This window comes from Opisthorchis viverrini, assembly GCF_000715545.1.
Source record: "Opisthorchis viverrini unplaced genomic scaffold opera_v5_129, whole genome shotgun sequence".
In the NCBI taxonomy this organism is placed as follows: Eukaryota; Metazoa; Platyhelminthes; class Trematoda; order Opisthorchiida; family Opisthorchiidae; genus Opisthorchis; species Opisthorchis viverrini.
Window position 1 is genome coordinate 40,867 of NW_008751783.1, and position 14,084 is coordinate 54,950.

The following is a 14,084-nucleotide window of genomic DNA, read 5'->3' on the forward strand; positions in this document are numbered from 1 at the left end:
AATGAGAAGAAGCAGAAGTATGGTGCTGATGAATATTCCCTCGCCATAATCTCAGCCCTACATGCCATCGGTTGTGATATCGACTTTTTGGTTCATCAACCGATGATCATCTCTTATCGAGGGATCTGCTTTCCTCAATCCGCTGAGGCTGTTATTGGACTGGGACTTCCTAAGGTCGCAGTCAGTGACTTGTGTTTGCTTGCCATTGTGGGCTCCCTGCGTACTTATGACACTTTTATGCGTGGCACATGGCGTTGAAGGTACATTTTTGCCATTTAATCTCACCCCAGACCCAGTATGACGGTCACTTTGTGCCTGATGTGCGAGTCTTGACTGTGCTAGCGCATACTGCGCCTTGAAGAGCATTCACCATTGTTTGTCCTTTCTTTGGTTGTTAGTCTTTAGACGCCTGTTCCTACACCAAAATCTTTACATACTTTGGGATTCACCTCATCAGACTGGCACTGTCCTTGGCATGATTTCTAATGAGACGTTTCTCTCTTTTCTCCCATATTCTCCTGTTACTCTTTCGCATTCATCGCTTGCATTCACTTCTTATGTTTGTGACCATGCTCTTCAAAAATAAATGATAATGACTATGTAATTCGTGTAACGACTATGTTCAGGTGTGCCAAGTTTTCTGAGTAACAGCCCTACCTTCCATGGGTCATCTTGCTTGGCGAAATCAACTTTGAATATGTCTTGGTACCTTTTGAACCAAGAGTCTGAAGTTCGATTTGCATCCGCGTCAAAAGAAAATTCGGCGATAGAATTACCAATAGAGTCAGTAATTGAAATTGATGGTTGACATATGATGCTTTCTGGAGCCTGAATACTCTGATTTTTTATCAGCGCTTCTATGAATTTTAGTTGCGTGTGCTCAAATTGCTTATGTTGCTGCAGTTGCGCGTGATCAAACTGTCTTTGCTGGTGTTCCAAACTCACTGAAAGTTGAGCAGCTGAAATTGACATCGTGGGAGACTCATCGCGAGTGTTGTGTCGCGTGCTAACTGATTTAAGAGCTTGATGGAATTTATTCTATAGTCTGGTACTTGAGTGGGAAGAACCTCAAGAGAGAGGACAAAGGGTACCAAACGAAGATCGGTTATACTGTAAATGAACCAATCGGAGAAAGAGCGCTGTGACTCAGTTGGCTACAATAAAGAGAAAATGAAATCCCAGTGAAATATTAGAAAGGATGGAACTGTTCGTTGCTGCGTGTTATCAAAAGAATGCGCTGGACAATTGGGGCGACCGGTGAAAATAGTCTACATATCTCGAAATGTGCGTACTCGTTTCGCATCGTGATTCACCCAATGCATCTTACAGGGTTTACAATTTCAAAGTTTAAATCAGTCGTTTTATCGGTGGGAGTCCAGCGGTGAGACTAACGGTGGGCGACGGAATGCGTACATATGATGAGCGCGAAGAATTGAGAGCATGTAGTAAGATCTGTGTCCTATGCACTCATTTACTGACTAAAAAAGTCACTAATCTTCAACTGCATTGTTCGTTTCTTCTGGCCGGCATAAATTCCGAAAATGGAATTTAACTCAGCAGTGGCTTCTATCAGCCACTCAGTTACTAAACTGTGTTTAAGTGCAAAGCGTTTGAGAAGTTTCATTGCTCTGTTTATGTCAATGTGTTAAATCACGTTATCGTTTTTTGCCTCCCCTTTTCCGTCGGCAGAAATGCATGATGGTCCCTATGAGCTAGGGACATTAAGAATGACCTTCCGATTCGTTCAAAGGAGCCGGAGAACATAAAACGAGGCAGATTTTCTCCGCAGTTGTCAAAAATTTTCTATCGGAAGCAGTACTAACATCCTGTCAGCAAAAATCGAGACAAAAATCTGATCGATTGGCTGGACAGCAATGACTTTTATTTGCTTCGGCTTCTCCTCGGCTTATCAATCAAACCGCCCTGATAACTGAAGCAGCAAACCTGAGCTGTTGTTCTCATCGTAACCATGTTGACATTTGTTCATTGGGACGGCAGCTGTTGACAACGTCTAAGCCGACGATGTAAGCAGTTTGCAACACAACGAAATGCACCCGTATTCGTAGACGAGCAGGCCTGATTTGTTAACCGAGGGGTCATCGCCTCCTACCCTCAAAACATACTCCCACTACACCACCATCGTTACCACACACAAAAACAGTTCACGAGAGCACACGTGACGAACTTGGATGGCGGAACGCTTGATAAAAGCCAAACAATCATGGTATCCAAGTGATAAGCGAAGTTCAGCAGTACAGTGACTTAACTGAAGCTGACAAAAGCGTCGACTGAGTAGATTCTCCAAATCACTCGAACTGGTCCACTGGTCTTCCGGGAATTACTTTCCAATCAGCATGAACGTCACAGTACATGTAAAACCTGAGCCACCTACCCACAAAACGCCGCTCGGCCATTCGGCTGACACAACCACATACGTTGCGAACGGTTTATCATTAGCGTTTGTGCTACCGATTGTTTTCCGAACTTTTATAAGACAGCTGTCTTCAGTTATTCTGTCACAAGTTAGATGAGTCAGCATGAAATAGAGGCAATGTTCAGAACCGACCAAGTTGTTATCGTCCCCAAAGGCTTGGTCGGTAGTCAAGGGCTTTAGCGCAAGACCGCATCTCTCTTTCGATACAATAGGTTCATCAGGTCAAATGAATGAACTACCAGATTTGCTGAAGTGAGGGAACACATAGCAAGATCTCTTGTAACGAAGTCCGTGTTAGGTGTCCGTTCAGAGCTCTTGTTGGTTAGTGTGAGCAGATATATCCTACGAGCCGTCACGAAGAGACTAAAAATTACGGTGGTGCGACGGTTTGTTCAACCTGGCGATCAATTGAGCTATACCGGGAGGTGTTCGCGCGACACTCGCAGTCTCTCACGCCATACTGGTCAATGATTAGAGGTTGGACCAAAATAGTTTCCAGGTCCTCCAGTTTGGGGATTATACATGCGTGGCGACTTATCTCGTAAAAACGGTAACGCATGTGCATTTCCCGCCAGACACCGCTGCCTTGCAGTCAGGCTTTTGAGCCTTGGTTGACGTCCCTAGCGTCACCTGTACTTCGTTGCCTTATAGTGGCTCGCGGAAAACTGACTCGAAAACGGCAAGCAAGTTTACGATCTGGTAGGAATCGCACTGACCGAATATCCACACCGTCAGGTGCTAGAACAATACCATTCGTATGAACGACCCACAAGTTCAGTAGTTCTGGATTTTCAAGGCCCACTCGATTCGCTTGACATATCTTCTCCTTGACGCGCTTGCCCATCAAGGAACACCCCTGAACTTTGTGAACATAATAAGTTGCGTGTATTCTCGGACTTCCGGACGTGTCACGGCTTACGGAAAGCTCTCCAAAGGCTTCCGTATACAAAGTATTGTCCGTCAGGGGTACCCACTCTCTCCGTTCCCTTTTTATTTCGTAATCGATGAGATAACAAGACGAGCGCTGACAGGCCCTCATAACCCCTGTGCTCAAATAGCCTGTGACGAAAGCCCTGTCGAACTGGAATACGCAGACAATATCGTTCTCGTCTTCAAAAAGGAGAGGCGTATGTATTTTTGGATGAACTGCCGAAGACATCCCGTCTTCGGTATACAATTTTCACTCACAAAGTGTAAGACGTGGACATGCTGTCATTGAACACGTACCTCAGGATCCAGAGACAGGCAGTTGATGTTGTGGAGCCTTTTACGTGTCTTGGAGGTCGTATTAGTTCTGATTGCAGTGTGACAGTTGAGGTCAACGCACGAATCTGCAGGGTTCGGGTCGCGTTCGCTAAGTAAAGCCACCTATGAATTCAAAGCGGTATATCTCTGAATCTCAAGAGACGTGTGTATCAGGCTACGCTACGCTCTGTTTTGTTGTACGGCTGAGACTTGGCCTTTTCGAGTAGCGGAACTGAGACGTCTTCAGATGTTCGGCAATCGTTGTCTCAGAACCATAGCTCGTATTGGTTGGTGTTGGTGAATCCGTAACGAGGCAATTAGAAAGCGAGCTTTCGGTTGTGCAACGGGTACTTCCAATAGAGTTCGTCTAGCACCAGAAGCTGCTTTGCTTAGGCCATGTATTGCGCATGCTGAACCATCGTCTGCCTAAGACAGTGCTGTTTTGCGCACCCAATTTATAGTAGCGGAAGCAGAGAGCTAGACAGCCCATGACTTGGCCATGAGAGCCACTCGCCCGGTTGGAGGCGCTGTGAGTTATGGATGTTATTCGAAGTCAATGGCGTTCTTGTTGTTAATTTTTATCTAGGTTGCATAAATGAGCGTCCGGAGGTGTAGGCACCTCGGAGTGATTGCAGCAAGGTAGCACTAAGTCCCTTCCCCGTCCGTCTTTATTCTTTTCTTAACAATAAGGCTGTCAAATAAACCATCCCTACCTAAAGCTGCCACCTTGATGTGGTGGTCAGGCTTGAGTGCTGCAATGATCCCGCGGGCTACCCTGGCTGGAACTCAGTTCCACCAGGTGCAACCATGCCAGGAAGGCCAAAGCGGAGCAGTCAGACCAAGAGCAGCGAGACTCTGTGCTGCGAGTAATCGTGCTACGAGGCAGTCTGGGGGTAAAGTCGTACTGTCCTCTGTGACAGGAGTGTGAAGGCAGTAAGGTGACTTCCCCGGGCAACCAGCAGGTCCATATTTATGGAAGCAGCGATGCTGCCTTTACCCGAGAAAGGACAGGTTAGAAAAGGTTGGCCCCAAAATCGCACATTCCGATCACCCAACGGTTGATCATGACCGCCGGCGCATTATCCGATACGGTCGAAATACTTCTAAAACCAAAGAGCCCGGTGTTGCTCAAAAGACACCTGCTGTGCGAAGCCGCCCTAGGAATGAAACAGCAGTGCCTTATTTCCTACGCCCTCGGGCTAAGCCAACCCCCTGCAGCCGAGCATGCCAGACTATTGAGTCATCGGCTCCGGGCAGGGTCCCCAAAGAAAACCCTACTGTCTGCTGCCTCGTGGGTCAGACTTTTGAGCCACAGGCTAGGGGAAGGTTCCCGAACAGAACCCTACGTCCTTCGACTGCCCTGTGGTTCAGACTTTTGAGCTAAAGGCTCAAGGTGGGGTACCTCAACCAAACACCCTCCCTCGGCCTGGGCAACCGGGAAGTATCATTTGCCCGTGCAGTTCGGTGTCCACCGATGTCCCTCCACAACCCCAAATAAATCATGATTGTACTGTAGAGAAACATCAGTGTTGAACAGTGGTCATGCTGTCGATGATGGTGATGATGATCCTACGAGCGATGTGTGGGGTAGTTTGGTAGAGCGCTTTGTCACAATGATCACCATATTTTCATAATCTTACGAATCGGTTTTTGGACAATAAATAAACACATTTCCTTGAAGGTAAGCCCTCACCGATTATTATCCTTCCAGCCATTTCAAGTAAATCATCTTTGCACTGGAAATGGGCAGAAAACAATGGAATTGGTCTACAGAATCAGCCTTTTTCAGAGGGTTCGACGCTGACACGTCCAATCTAACTGGCATTGGCCAGCCAGTTGTCATAAGCATATTCGTGGCATATTTGTGTAGGTCGCCAGAATAGCCATGTGGACAGATAAAAGTAATAACACTTGAACAACATTTTTGTGGAGTCGAACCCTGAATTCCCAATCGGGTATATGGAAAACCAGCTAACTGGGACGATATTGGTGCATGATTAGAAACGAGATAAGAGACAGTTTTTATGTAGTGTAGTTCATGGAAATAACACCTTATCATTAATTTACATCAGGACGGGACATTTAGAAAAAAGAAACGATGATATATACGGTTCGAAGAAGTTGCAGACAGGTCCAGAAGAGGCGATTCCGACCAAGCATCACACGCAATCTAAAGAGGGTTAACTGCCAACTAGAATTAATTGTAAGGGTATGCGAGAGCGATAGATAAAGGTCACTAGATGCCGAGGGAACGGCAAGTGGGACTGGTCGACATACTGTAAATAGAAAAAGCAACCACGGATGAGAAAGCAGGAAAATAATAACGGGAGTACCCTTAACGAAGCGCTTCATTCGCTTCTTAGTTTCGGAGACCACTTGCCCCGGCAAGCGGGTTTTGAACAGAAGGATTCGTGGAACAAACACCCAACAGACTGTGGTTAGCTGGAAAAGGAATAAATAAAAGACGGAATATGCGTCGATGCACATCACTTAGAGGACTAAATTAACTCTTCGTAAGTGAAATAATGCTAGTGAATGCAACAAGAAGGCCCTGACTGAATGACGGGGGTACGCAAATCAGTGCCTAGCATCAGTTCATGGGGTAAAGTCGGTTACACAACATTGTTGTGGTTTTGGAATGAGACATTCATGTCCACGTAGGTGCCCAACAGGTATAATTGACCCAGTCGATACTCACGGCACCCCGCCGCTCCATACTCCACTTTTATAGGCAATCATTACGACAGTCAGTCGTAATAATACCAATACAGAAAAAACCTCTCAGCTGTAGCACCTTTCGGTGTCTAACTGCCACGCCACCAGAAGTGCTGGGATACTGCAAGGTTCCCCAAGCCTAGACAAGAGAAGTCTAGAGGCAGAGGCCGGGTTTGAACCACGGACCTTAAGGCCAGTAAATTCGTGCCCTAACCACTGAGCCAGCTCGCCCCCATACCAATACAATGCTGAGGATGAATGTCGCTTGAAGAGTGCATGGTGCCACATATGAAAACAATTCATGTTAATCCGCAGAAAGTATACTTAGAAAATGTGTCGACAACGAGGTTATGCGTTTTTTAACATTCAGTCGTGGACTGTATGCAGTGACAGGTTAATAATCCCCCACCCCGTTTTAAACCGAATAAACAGCCGTTTCGGATAAGAAGAATACGAAAATGGCAGTGCCAGAGGGGATGAAGAGAAAAGTGAGAGCCAATGACTAAAGTGAGAATGGCTGAACTACCTGAATTATAAATCAAACAAAACTTAGTTGACGTGTACTTGGATGTCCCAAAAATGGAGGTCAGGGTCGACAAAGGTGTCACAACCAATCTAGGTTTGCACGTTTAAACTAGGGAATATCATTCTGAAGGACAAAGCTAACATTCCGAAGAACCTCGAGGAACTCCATAGCCGTTTCGTCCTTGTTGTTTATGATGAGCCTAACGAATCTCGAGGTAGGTCATCATCATCATCATCATCATCATCATCATCATCATCATCATCATCATCATCATCATCATCATCATCATCATCATCATCATCATCATCGACAGCATGACATCAGTGTTCAACACCGATGCTGCACTACCGTAGATTTGAACCTGCAATCCTCCGGATAATAGTTAGGCGCTACCAGTCGGCTACGGATGGCTGATGAGCATCGAACTGAATTGAACTTAAAAATATGTTACCTATCATCTCTTGATGATGTCGCCTGCACCAAATGACCGGGCGTTGACTAATTCTGCGAGTGACCGCCTCTCGTTCATAAAATGCCCTTGTCTGCACATGTTGTCTTATAAGTAGCAAAATTATTTCGAAGTTTTATTTGCGCAGTTCATCCTACAACGAAGTCAGAGGGAAATCACATGGGTTTACCTTGTCTAAGAAGTCAGTCAACACCAAACCATGCGAACCGGATTTGCGCGGTTGAACGATTATTAGCTCCACATCTGATCCAGGCGCAATTTAACCACACCGTTGTTCGCCATCAATAGGTGAATCGCGCTGTTCAGCAATTATTTCAAAAAATAAGGGCCACTGATTAGTGCCAACGAGGAAAAGACCGTAGAGCGCCCCGTGACTCTACAGCATGGGCTAATTCGGGATTGGTAGAGAATTCTTCTGATTCTAACTTTCACCATACCTGAAGGACTGTGTTTGCTGAAGGTTTATTTGCAAACCTACAAGACGATGCCACAGTAATGCACAGGTTCAGCTACTGAGGCTAAGGACAAAGCGTTATTGCAAGAAATACGAGACTGATGCGACCAATGTTAAGCACAAACACATACCACCATGTTCTTCTTGATGATGCACTCTCCGGGTTTCAGCGTCTGGAAAACATTTCAGGCATTCAGGGCAAGCGAATATCTTCGAAGCTGAAGAGAAGTGGAACCAGTGATACTCACAGATTGCACCGGAAATCGTGTTTATTTGTTACACAAAGATTAACTCATAACAAGGCAGTACGGAACTCACTGTTATGCACGGAAAGATTGTGTTCCAGAAGAGCAAACTTTGAGGGAAATAACAAACTGCAGGGAGAGCAAAGGATCAGGGAAGCTGAAACGAAAAACCAAAATTGAGTGTGGGGATAATCAGGCAGCTAGAAAACGGACAGTTGAGTGGACAGGGCCAAGAAAAGATTTCAGGTACCAACGGTAAAGTCATAAATACGAGTCCTGTAAGTAGCTAGCTGTGGGACTTCATTTCCCTATTCAAATTGTCGATAGCTTAGTTAAAGTAGGTAGGCTCATAGGAGGGACGGAAATAGGCCATCAGTTACAAATCAGCTGAAGGAACTAGATGTATCCATCGGTAGCTCACACATTCATGTGCCAAATTTACTGAGCAGGCCAATCAGAAAGATCCTAGCAAACCAGCTAGCAGACCCAAAGCCCTACTCACAGAAGACTTTTTCTAGGAGGGAATGGCACGAAGCATTATGGTAGCATTATGGTGCTATGAACGCAAATCAACCAGAAGCTCCACATACATTTGTTGCAGAATTGCCGCATGCACGATCCACTTTGACAGTGGTATCAATGAAGTCGGTAACTAATACTGAGTAATGGCGTGCGAGTTCTTCCCCCTGCTGCTGGCCAAAACGGTATGTGCTTGTGTGCCCGTAAGTGACCGACCCTTGGACCGGAAGCAAACCAGCTTACATTTGGTTTCGTCGACCCAAACAATCAGTCACCCCTCAGTCTCTGACTGCATAACCCTCAAAACGTACTTATTCCTCAGTCGCTTATTATCCATTTGGTTCGCCGTCTCACATACAGGATGCGATTCTCTCATTGTGAGCAGGAATAAATCGGGGTACGCGACAAATGCTGTTAAGCTGGCGTCGTTGTCAATTCGGCGCCTTACCGAAGCGCAGTGTCTACTGATCGAAGCTCTTGGCAGAACCGTGGCTTGATACCGTGTAGATCGATAGGCAGCTTTCATCCAGAGTACAAGTAAGAATGGCAGAATGCCTCACTTTTTGTGAGTTATGACGGAGCACCACAACTTTAATGTGCCGTGGTTTATGGCTCGGAGTTTCAGTCATCCTGTAGTGGAATAATTAGAAGTGCGAAAAGCATGGGAGGCCACCATTATCACAAGGGTATCGTTCGATTGATAAAGAGGACACATCTACCTCTACGGCTTGAGCCTGAAGTCAACGTAGTACGCGTCCGGTTTGTCCACTTCATTGGTATGGTCAAGACTTCGGCCTAAGACCGTAGACGTCGGTGTATTCCCTTGACTAATCGAATGATGCCCCCGTAACGGCCGCGACATAAGAAAGGTAACGTCTGAAACGACGAACAATTGACCCAAGCCGGAGATCCGTATCTCTTATGGATTCTCAGGCACATGCTGGCACCATTCTACCTTATAAGATACGGCTTCAATATATTGTTGCAAAAAGCCATAAACGGAAAAACTCAATTATATGAAAGAATGAGGAAGCGTAGGTAACAGGTGCTGGAAAGGTTAACTAAAACATGACGGACCCATTTTGGTACGCACCGGTGATCGTAATTTAAAGTTGTCACAAGGGGCCACCGACCTCGAGATAGCTCAGTGGTTAAGGAGCGAAATTACCGACAGGAAGACCCGTGGTTGGAGACCAAGTTGTCACAGGGGCCACCGACCCCCAAGATAGTCAGTGGTTAAGGAGCGAAATTACCGACAGGAAGACCCGTGGTTGGAGACCAATCCCACTACCTCAACTGCTTCTGTTTACGCTTGAACAACGTGGCAGTATCTCAGGCCTCATGCCTCCTTCGGGTGGCATGAAAAATATGCACCGAAAGGATGTTGCATCTGAACGGTTTTTTCCTAACAGGCCACCGGTGAGCAGACTACATAGATGATTACTTTTCGGATTGAATCCCCGTACGAATGCAAAGCCTACCTTTATATACATATTGATGGCCAAGCGACGTATAGCTGCTTGAAAATCTGTGCAAGGGAGTGATGGGTGATTTTCTCGCTGTCAAGTTAAACAGAAAGTGACCAATCGATGATTGCCTAAAGGTGAAGTAAAAAAGGGCATGTTTCCGTACAGATTGAGTCCCACTAACCTGGCGATTCAGCAGACTAGTAAAACATTTTTTTAAATCTTTCCACGACATTTCACTTGTTATTGGGTGACAGGCGATCCAGGCATGCTTAAAGACGGGGATGCTATCGGACACCCAAATATAGATGTGATAAATCTAGAAGGTAAAACTGAGCTTCAAATATAGAGATTCCCCCTCGACTCACTCCACCTCACTTTTCTTGCTAGGCGCCAACATTACATTGACAGTGCTGTACTGTGTCACAAGTCTGGTATGTGAAGAGCCGCCATGCAGCTAATAATAGAAATCAAAAATGACACAAGTGATTCAGCCTAATGACCGTCGTTGTGAGGATGGTTTCGAAGCTGAATTGTGGTCACTGTTCCCACAAAGTGAGTTAGCATGTGTGACAGTAGCAGTCAGAGGAGTTCAACGAGAAAACCAGATAGACACCACGTACTTGCATGAACGGTTTTTGTGTGACGGTTAAATGCGAACTTGGTAGAGAATGTTTTGTTGCACAGTGGACAGATGCATAGTTCAGCACCTAGAAACAAGTTGATCCGGATGACACAAATGGGCATAACATACTTTCGTGGATCAACCGCATATGGCGCTCCAGACCATGTTTAGCGGAGAATTTCTTTCCGCAGCAGTCGCAGGGTAGCACGCGTTCCGTTATACCTGAAATATAAAGATAGGTGGTAACGTTTAAAGGAATACCATTATTGTACTAAATGGTGGACGATACCGAAGAACCAGAAGAGCATTGGACATTGTGTGGAAAACAAGCCTTATGGCATTGTTGACGAATAATGTAACCTACAGAGACAACGTTGTACTATTTCTGTAGACAGCTGGAAAGCGAGTCCGTGGAGTTGGCACAATTGACCTAATAGTTGGGCGCCGATATCACACAGGCATATGTCCTCCAACAGACTACCGAGCCAGATGTCTGACTGAGTAATCAGACTAGAAGCAGTTCGAAGACAAATTTGGTGAAGTGACCACCGCGTTGTGTGTGTGTGTTTCCAAAGAATCCTATGCGTCGTGGTAAACCTTAAGGGATAATACGCCTGGGACTATAAGCGACTTGGGGCCACGAACCAAGACCTGCATTATTCGCCCGTCTGATCAAGTTCAACCCGATGGTCCAGTCAGCTATTTACTCTATTGCTTAACGCGGACGGTCCTCAATCTTAATGAGAAACTACCTGCCGCACCACCCACTAGTGATTTTCTACTCGGAGGGTTGTTCCAAGATAGTACACTTCCATCTTCCACAAGTAGTTGACACTACACAGCGTAAAAAATTAGGCAGCACTTCTGGGTGATGAATATGTTAGCCCTTTGGTTGTACCTTTGTCACAGCTGATCCCCAAAGAAATAGCTCACTCGCTCAGGATAGCTGCAGTAAGGTAAGTGACTTATGTCAATAGACGAATAGTTTGACGGATGTCAAGCAGAAAGTCTTAGATACTGCATTTGGCAATTCAATGTTCGTGTATAAACTTGATTCGAGCGTAAAAATGAATTAGGAACGCCGAAATATTACGGCTCGGTGTAGCAACCACAATCCACCATCCAGTCATCGAAATTCAATCACCAATAAGGTCGATCAAGTTCAGACAATGATTTTTTGGTAGCAAACAGAAGCGTGCGAATAGATTCAAGGCAAATTGTGACTAGGTTTATCAAGTACTGTACTGAATTCAAATAGAGGGAGCTAACCTTCGTGAACTTTCCGAATGTGTCGATGAAGTGCGAACTTCGTGGTAAAACTTCTACCACAGGATTCGCATTTGCTTTCCTCAGCGCCTGAAAAGGTGTGGGTAGTCACCCGAAGAAAATCCAAATAGTTAGGCTTTAGGGAAAAACGGTGAACAGATGCGTAAATGAAAGAGCTTGCATTGCATAGTAAAACGGTGTCTCAAAACAGTATAACAATGCGGATGAGTGGCGGACAGCTCAATCTATCCCGTTATCAAACTTAGCCTTCCGGTGATTCTCCACTTCAAACCCGTTTAGGATTATCGGTCTTTCGTCCAAGCAGTCGAAGAGTTATGACAACGAGAACAACGCATCAACATGCTGGGGCCTTGTAATATACTCTCTCAGCTTGGACTTCTTACACGGTCTCCTGACATTAGTATCTTTTTACGTAAGTTAAAGACTATACATTGCAAAATTATCTTGCACAGAAGTGGCAATTCGCTTAAAGCTTACACGTACGGTACATCCACCTTAATACTCCAGCTAATGCCTGTACTGATAAGCATCGGGTAGGTTTATACGTAGTACATAGGTAGCCTCATTATGGTATGTTGAAAAGCGTATTATCCGTGGAGAAACTTCACATCCCCGATCGGATAAACACTCCACTTAATTATATGGTGCGAAAGGTTCAAGTATGGTCTTCATCATCAAATACAACAAATCAGTAAGCAGAAGAAGAGTAGAGTCCCTTATGGTGCAGAAACTCCCCCAGTCTACGTAATATAAAAAGGATCAACCGAAATTTTACCGAGTGAAATACACTGCTTGCCAAAGATGGACGCAATGTGCCACTGCTATACCCTCGAAAGACAAATCCAGCTATTGAAAGGGTGGATCAACACCGTTCTGGAACAACGCTGATGGGAACCTATATAGCCCTGTGTTCCGATAACGACTCATACCAACATTTTATAAACTGAAGAAAGGTCCAAATTTGAGTGGTTCCACCATAAGATTGGTAGAGTGGCAAACGGCCTAGCGGTCAAGACGCTGGCTCTTGTTTCACATAGGATATCGAAAATTACCCTGGTGACTTCACTAACAGCCGTTTTTTCCGCTCCCGTTTTGTGCACTGTATGAGAAGTTCTCGGACATTTTAGCTGCACTAGCTTTCTCTATTTCCGAAGCCATATGATTCCACTAAACTTTCCTTCCTGCGGATAGACTATCTTTACATGTCGTCTAGCAATCCCTCCAGTGGTGATGGGATCTCGAAAACACATGCCGAGTTGTTTACCGCATGAATGGTAGTACCTACCCCATCCCAGTTTCTGTAGGCATCTTCTGAGGATAAGGTTTTTAAGGCTTCGCATAGGCTTTGCAATGGTCAGTATGATAAGATTGCTCAACTCGTGGGTCAGAAACTTTTGGTGGCCAAGCCAGCTCATTCCGCAAAACGCTGGAAATTTACGCAAAACAGAAGTTAAGGGTTCGTGTGTGGCTTCATGGTCGTACTTTAGTAGTAGGAGCGAGGTTGAGCAACAGCATTCACTATGTATGAATCCAGCACTACTGAGGAACAAGTGGTGATCCATCATGCCCTGAGTTCAAGCAGGAAAGGCAACCAAATTCTGGCTCCAACGAACCGAAACCCTCTACTTGTGCACTGAGGCCGCTGGCGACTAAGACAATAGCTGAACTCCTCATGTTGGATAGGAGGTTCCTGATTCCGAATCACAACAACTGGCTAGTCCGCATAATAATAGCAATAATAATAATAGTCCGTATGCAGGACACAACTAAGGAACGCATATTGCTTCGACTAGTGCAGGTTCTTACGAAGTTAATAAGCGAAAGGCACAAAAGTGATTGTTTACGGCGATCCAGTCAAGTGAGGAAGCCTCAGTACAAGAGCTAAAGCCATACCAACGCCGGCGGTGATAGAGAAAGAAAAAAGAAAAGAAAGTGTTCAGCTGTAGCACCCTTCCGGTGCCTAGCTGCCATGCCACCCGAAGGAAGCACGAGGGCTGGGATACTGCCAGGTTGCCCAAGCCTAGACAGGGAAAGTCGAGTGGCGGAGGTCGGATTCGAACCACGGACCTTCCGGTCAGTAAATTCGCGCTCTAACCACT

The 14,084-nt window shown here is 45.5% G+C and overlaps 2 protein-coding genes across 2 annotated transcripts in view; one reads left to right on the forward strand and one right to left on the reverse strand.

Moving 5' to 3' along the window:
- Positions 1-4,743: 4,743 nt before the first annotated feature.
- Positions 4,744-14,079, forward strand: T265_06232 (hypothetical protein; the record flags this gene model as incomplete). Its single annotated transcript, XM_009171442.1, has 6 exons — positions 4,744-4,970; positions 6,503-6,590; positions 7,050-7,134; positions 9,815-10,026; positions 13,745-13,843; positions 13,897-14,079. The coding sequence occupies 6 exons, from the start codon at positions 4,744-4,746 to the stop codon at positions 14,077-14,079; spliced, it is 894 nt and encodes a 297-aa protein (XP_009169706.1).
- The window catches only part of T265_06231 (hypothetical protein), a gene marked incomplete at both ends in the record, with an annotated part of 10,949 nt that continues 2,519 nt past the window's right edge, over positions 5,655-14,084 (reverse strand). The window contains 6 exons of the mRNA XM_009171441.1: positions 5,655-6,121; positions 7,975-8,061; positions 8,162-8,245; positions 10,697-10,783; positions 10,828-10,920; positions 11,968-12,054. Of these exons, the coding sequence (XP_009169705.1) occupies positions 6,039-6,121; positions 7,975-8,061; positions 8,162-8,245; positions 10,697-10,783; positions 10,828-10,920; positions 11,968-12,054 (521 nt within the window). The remainder of the gene's footprint in view (positions 6,122-7,974; positions 8,062-8,161; positions 8,246-10,696; positions 10,784-10,827; positions 10,921-11,967; positions 12,055-14,084) is intronic.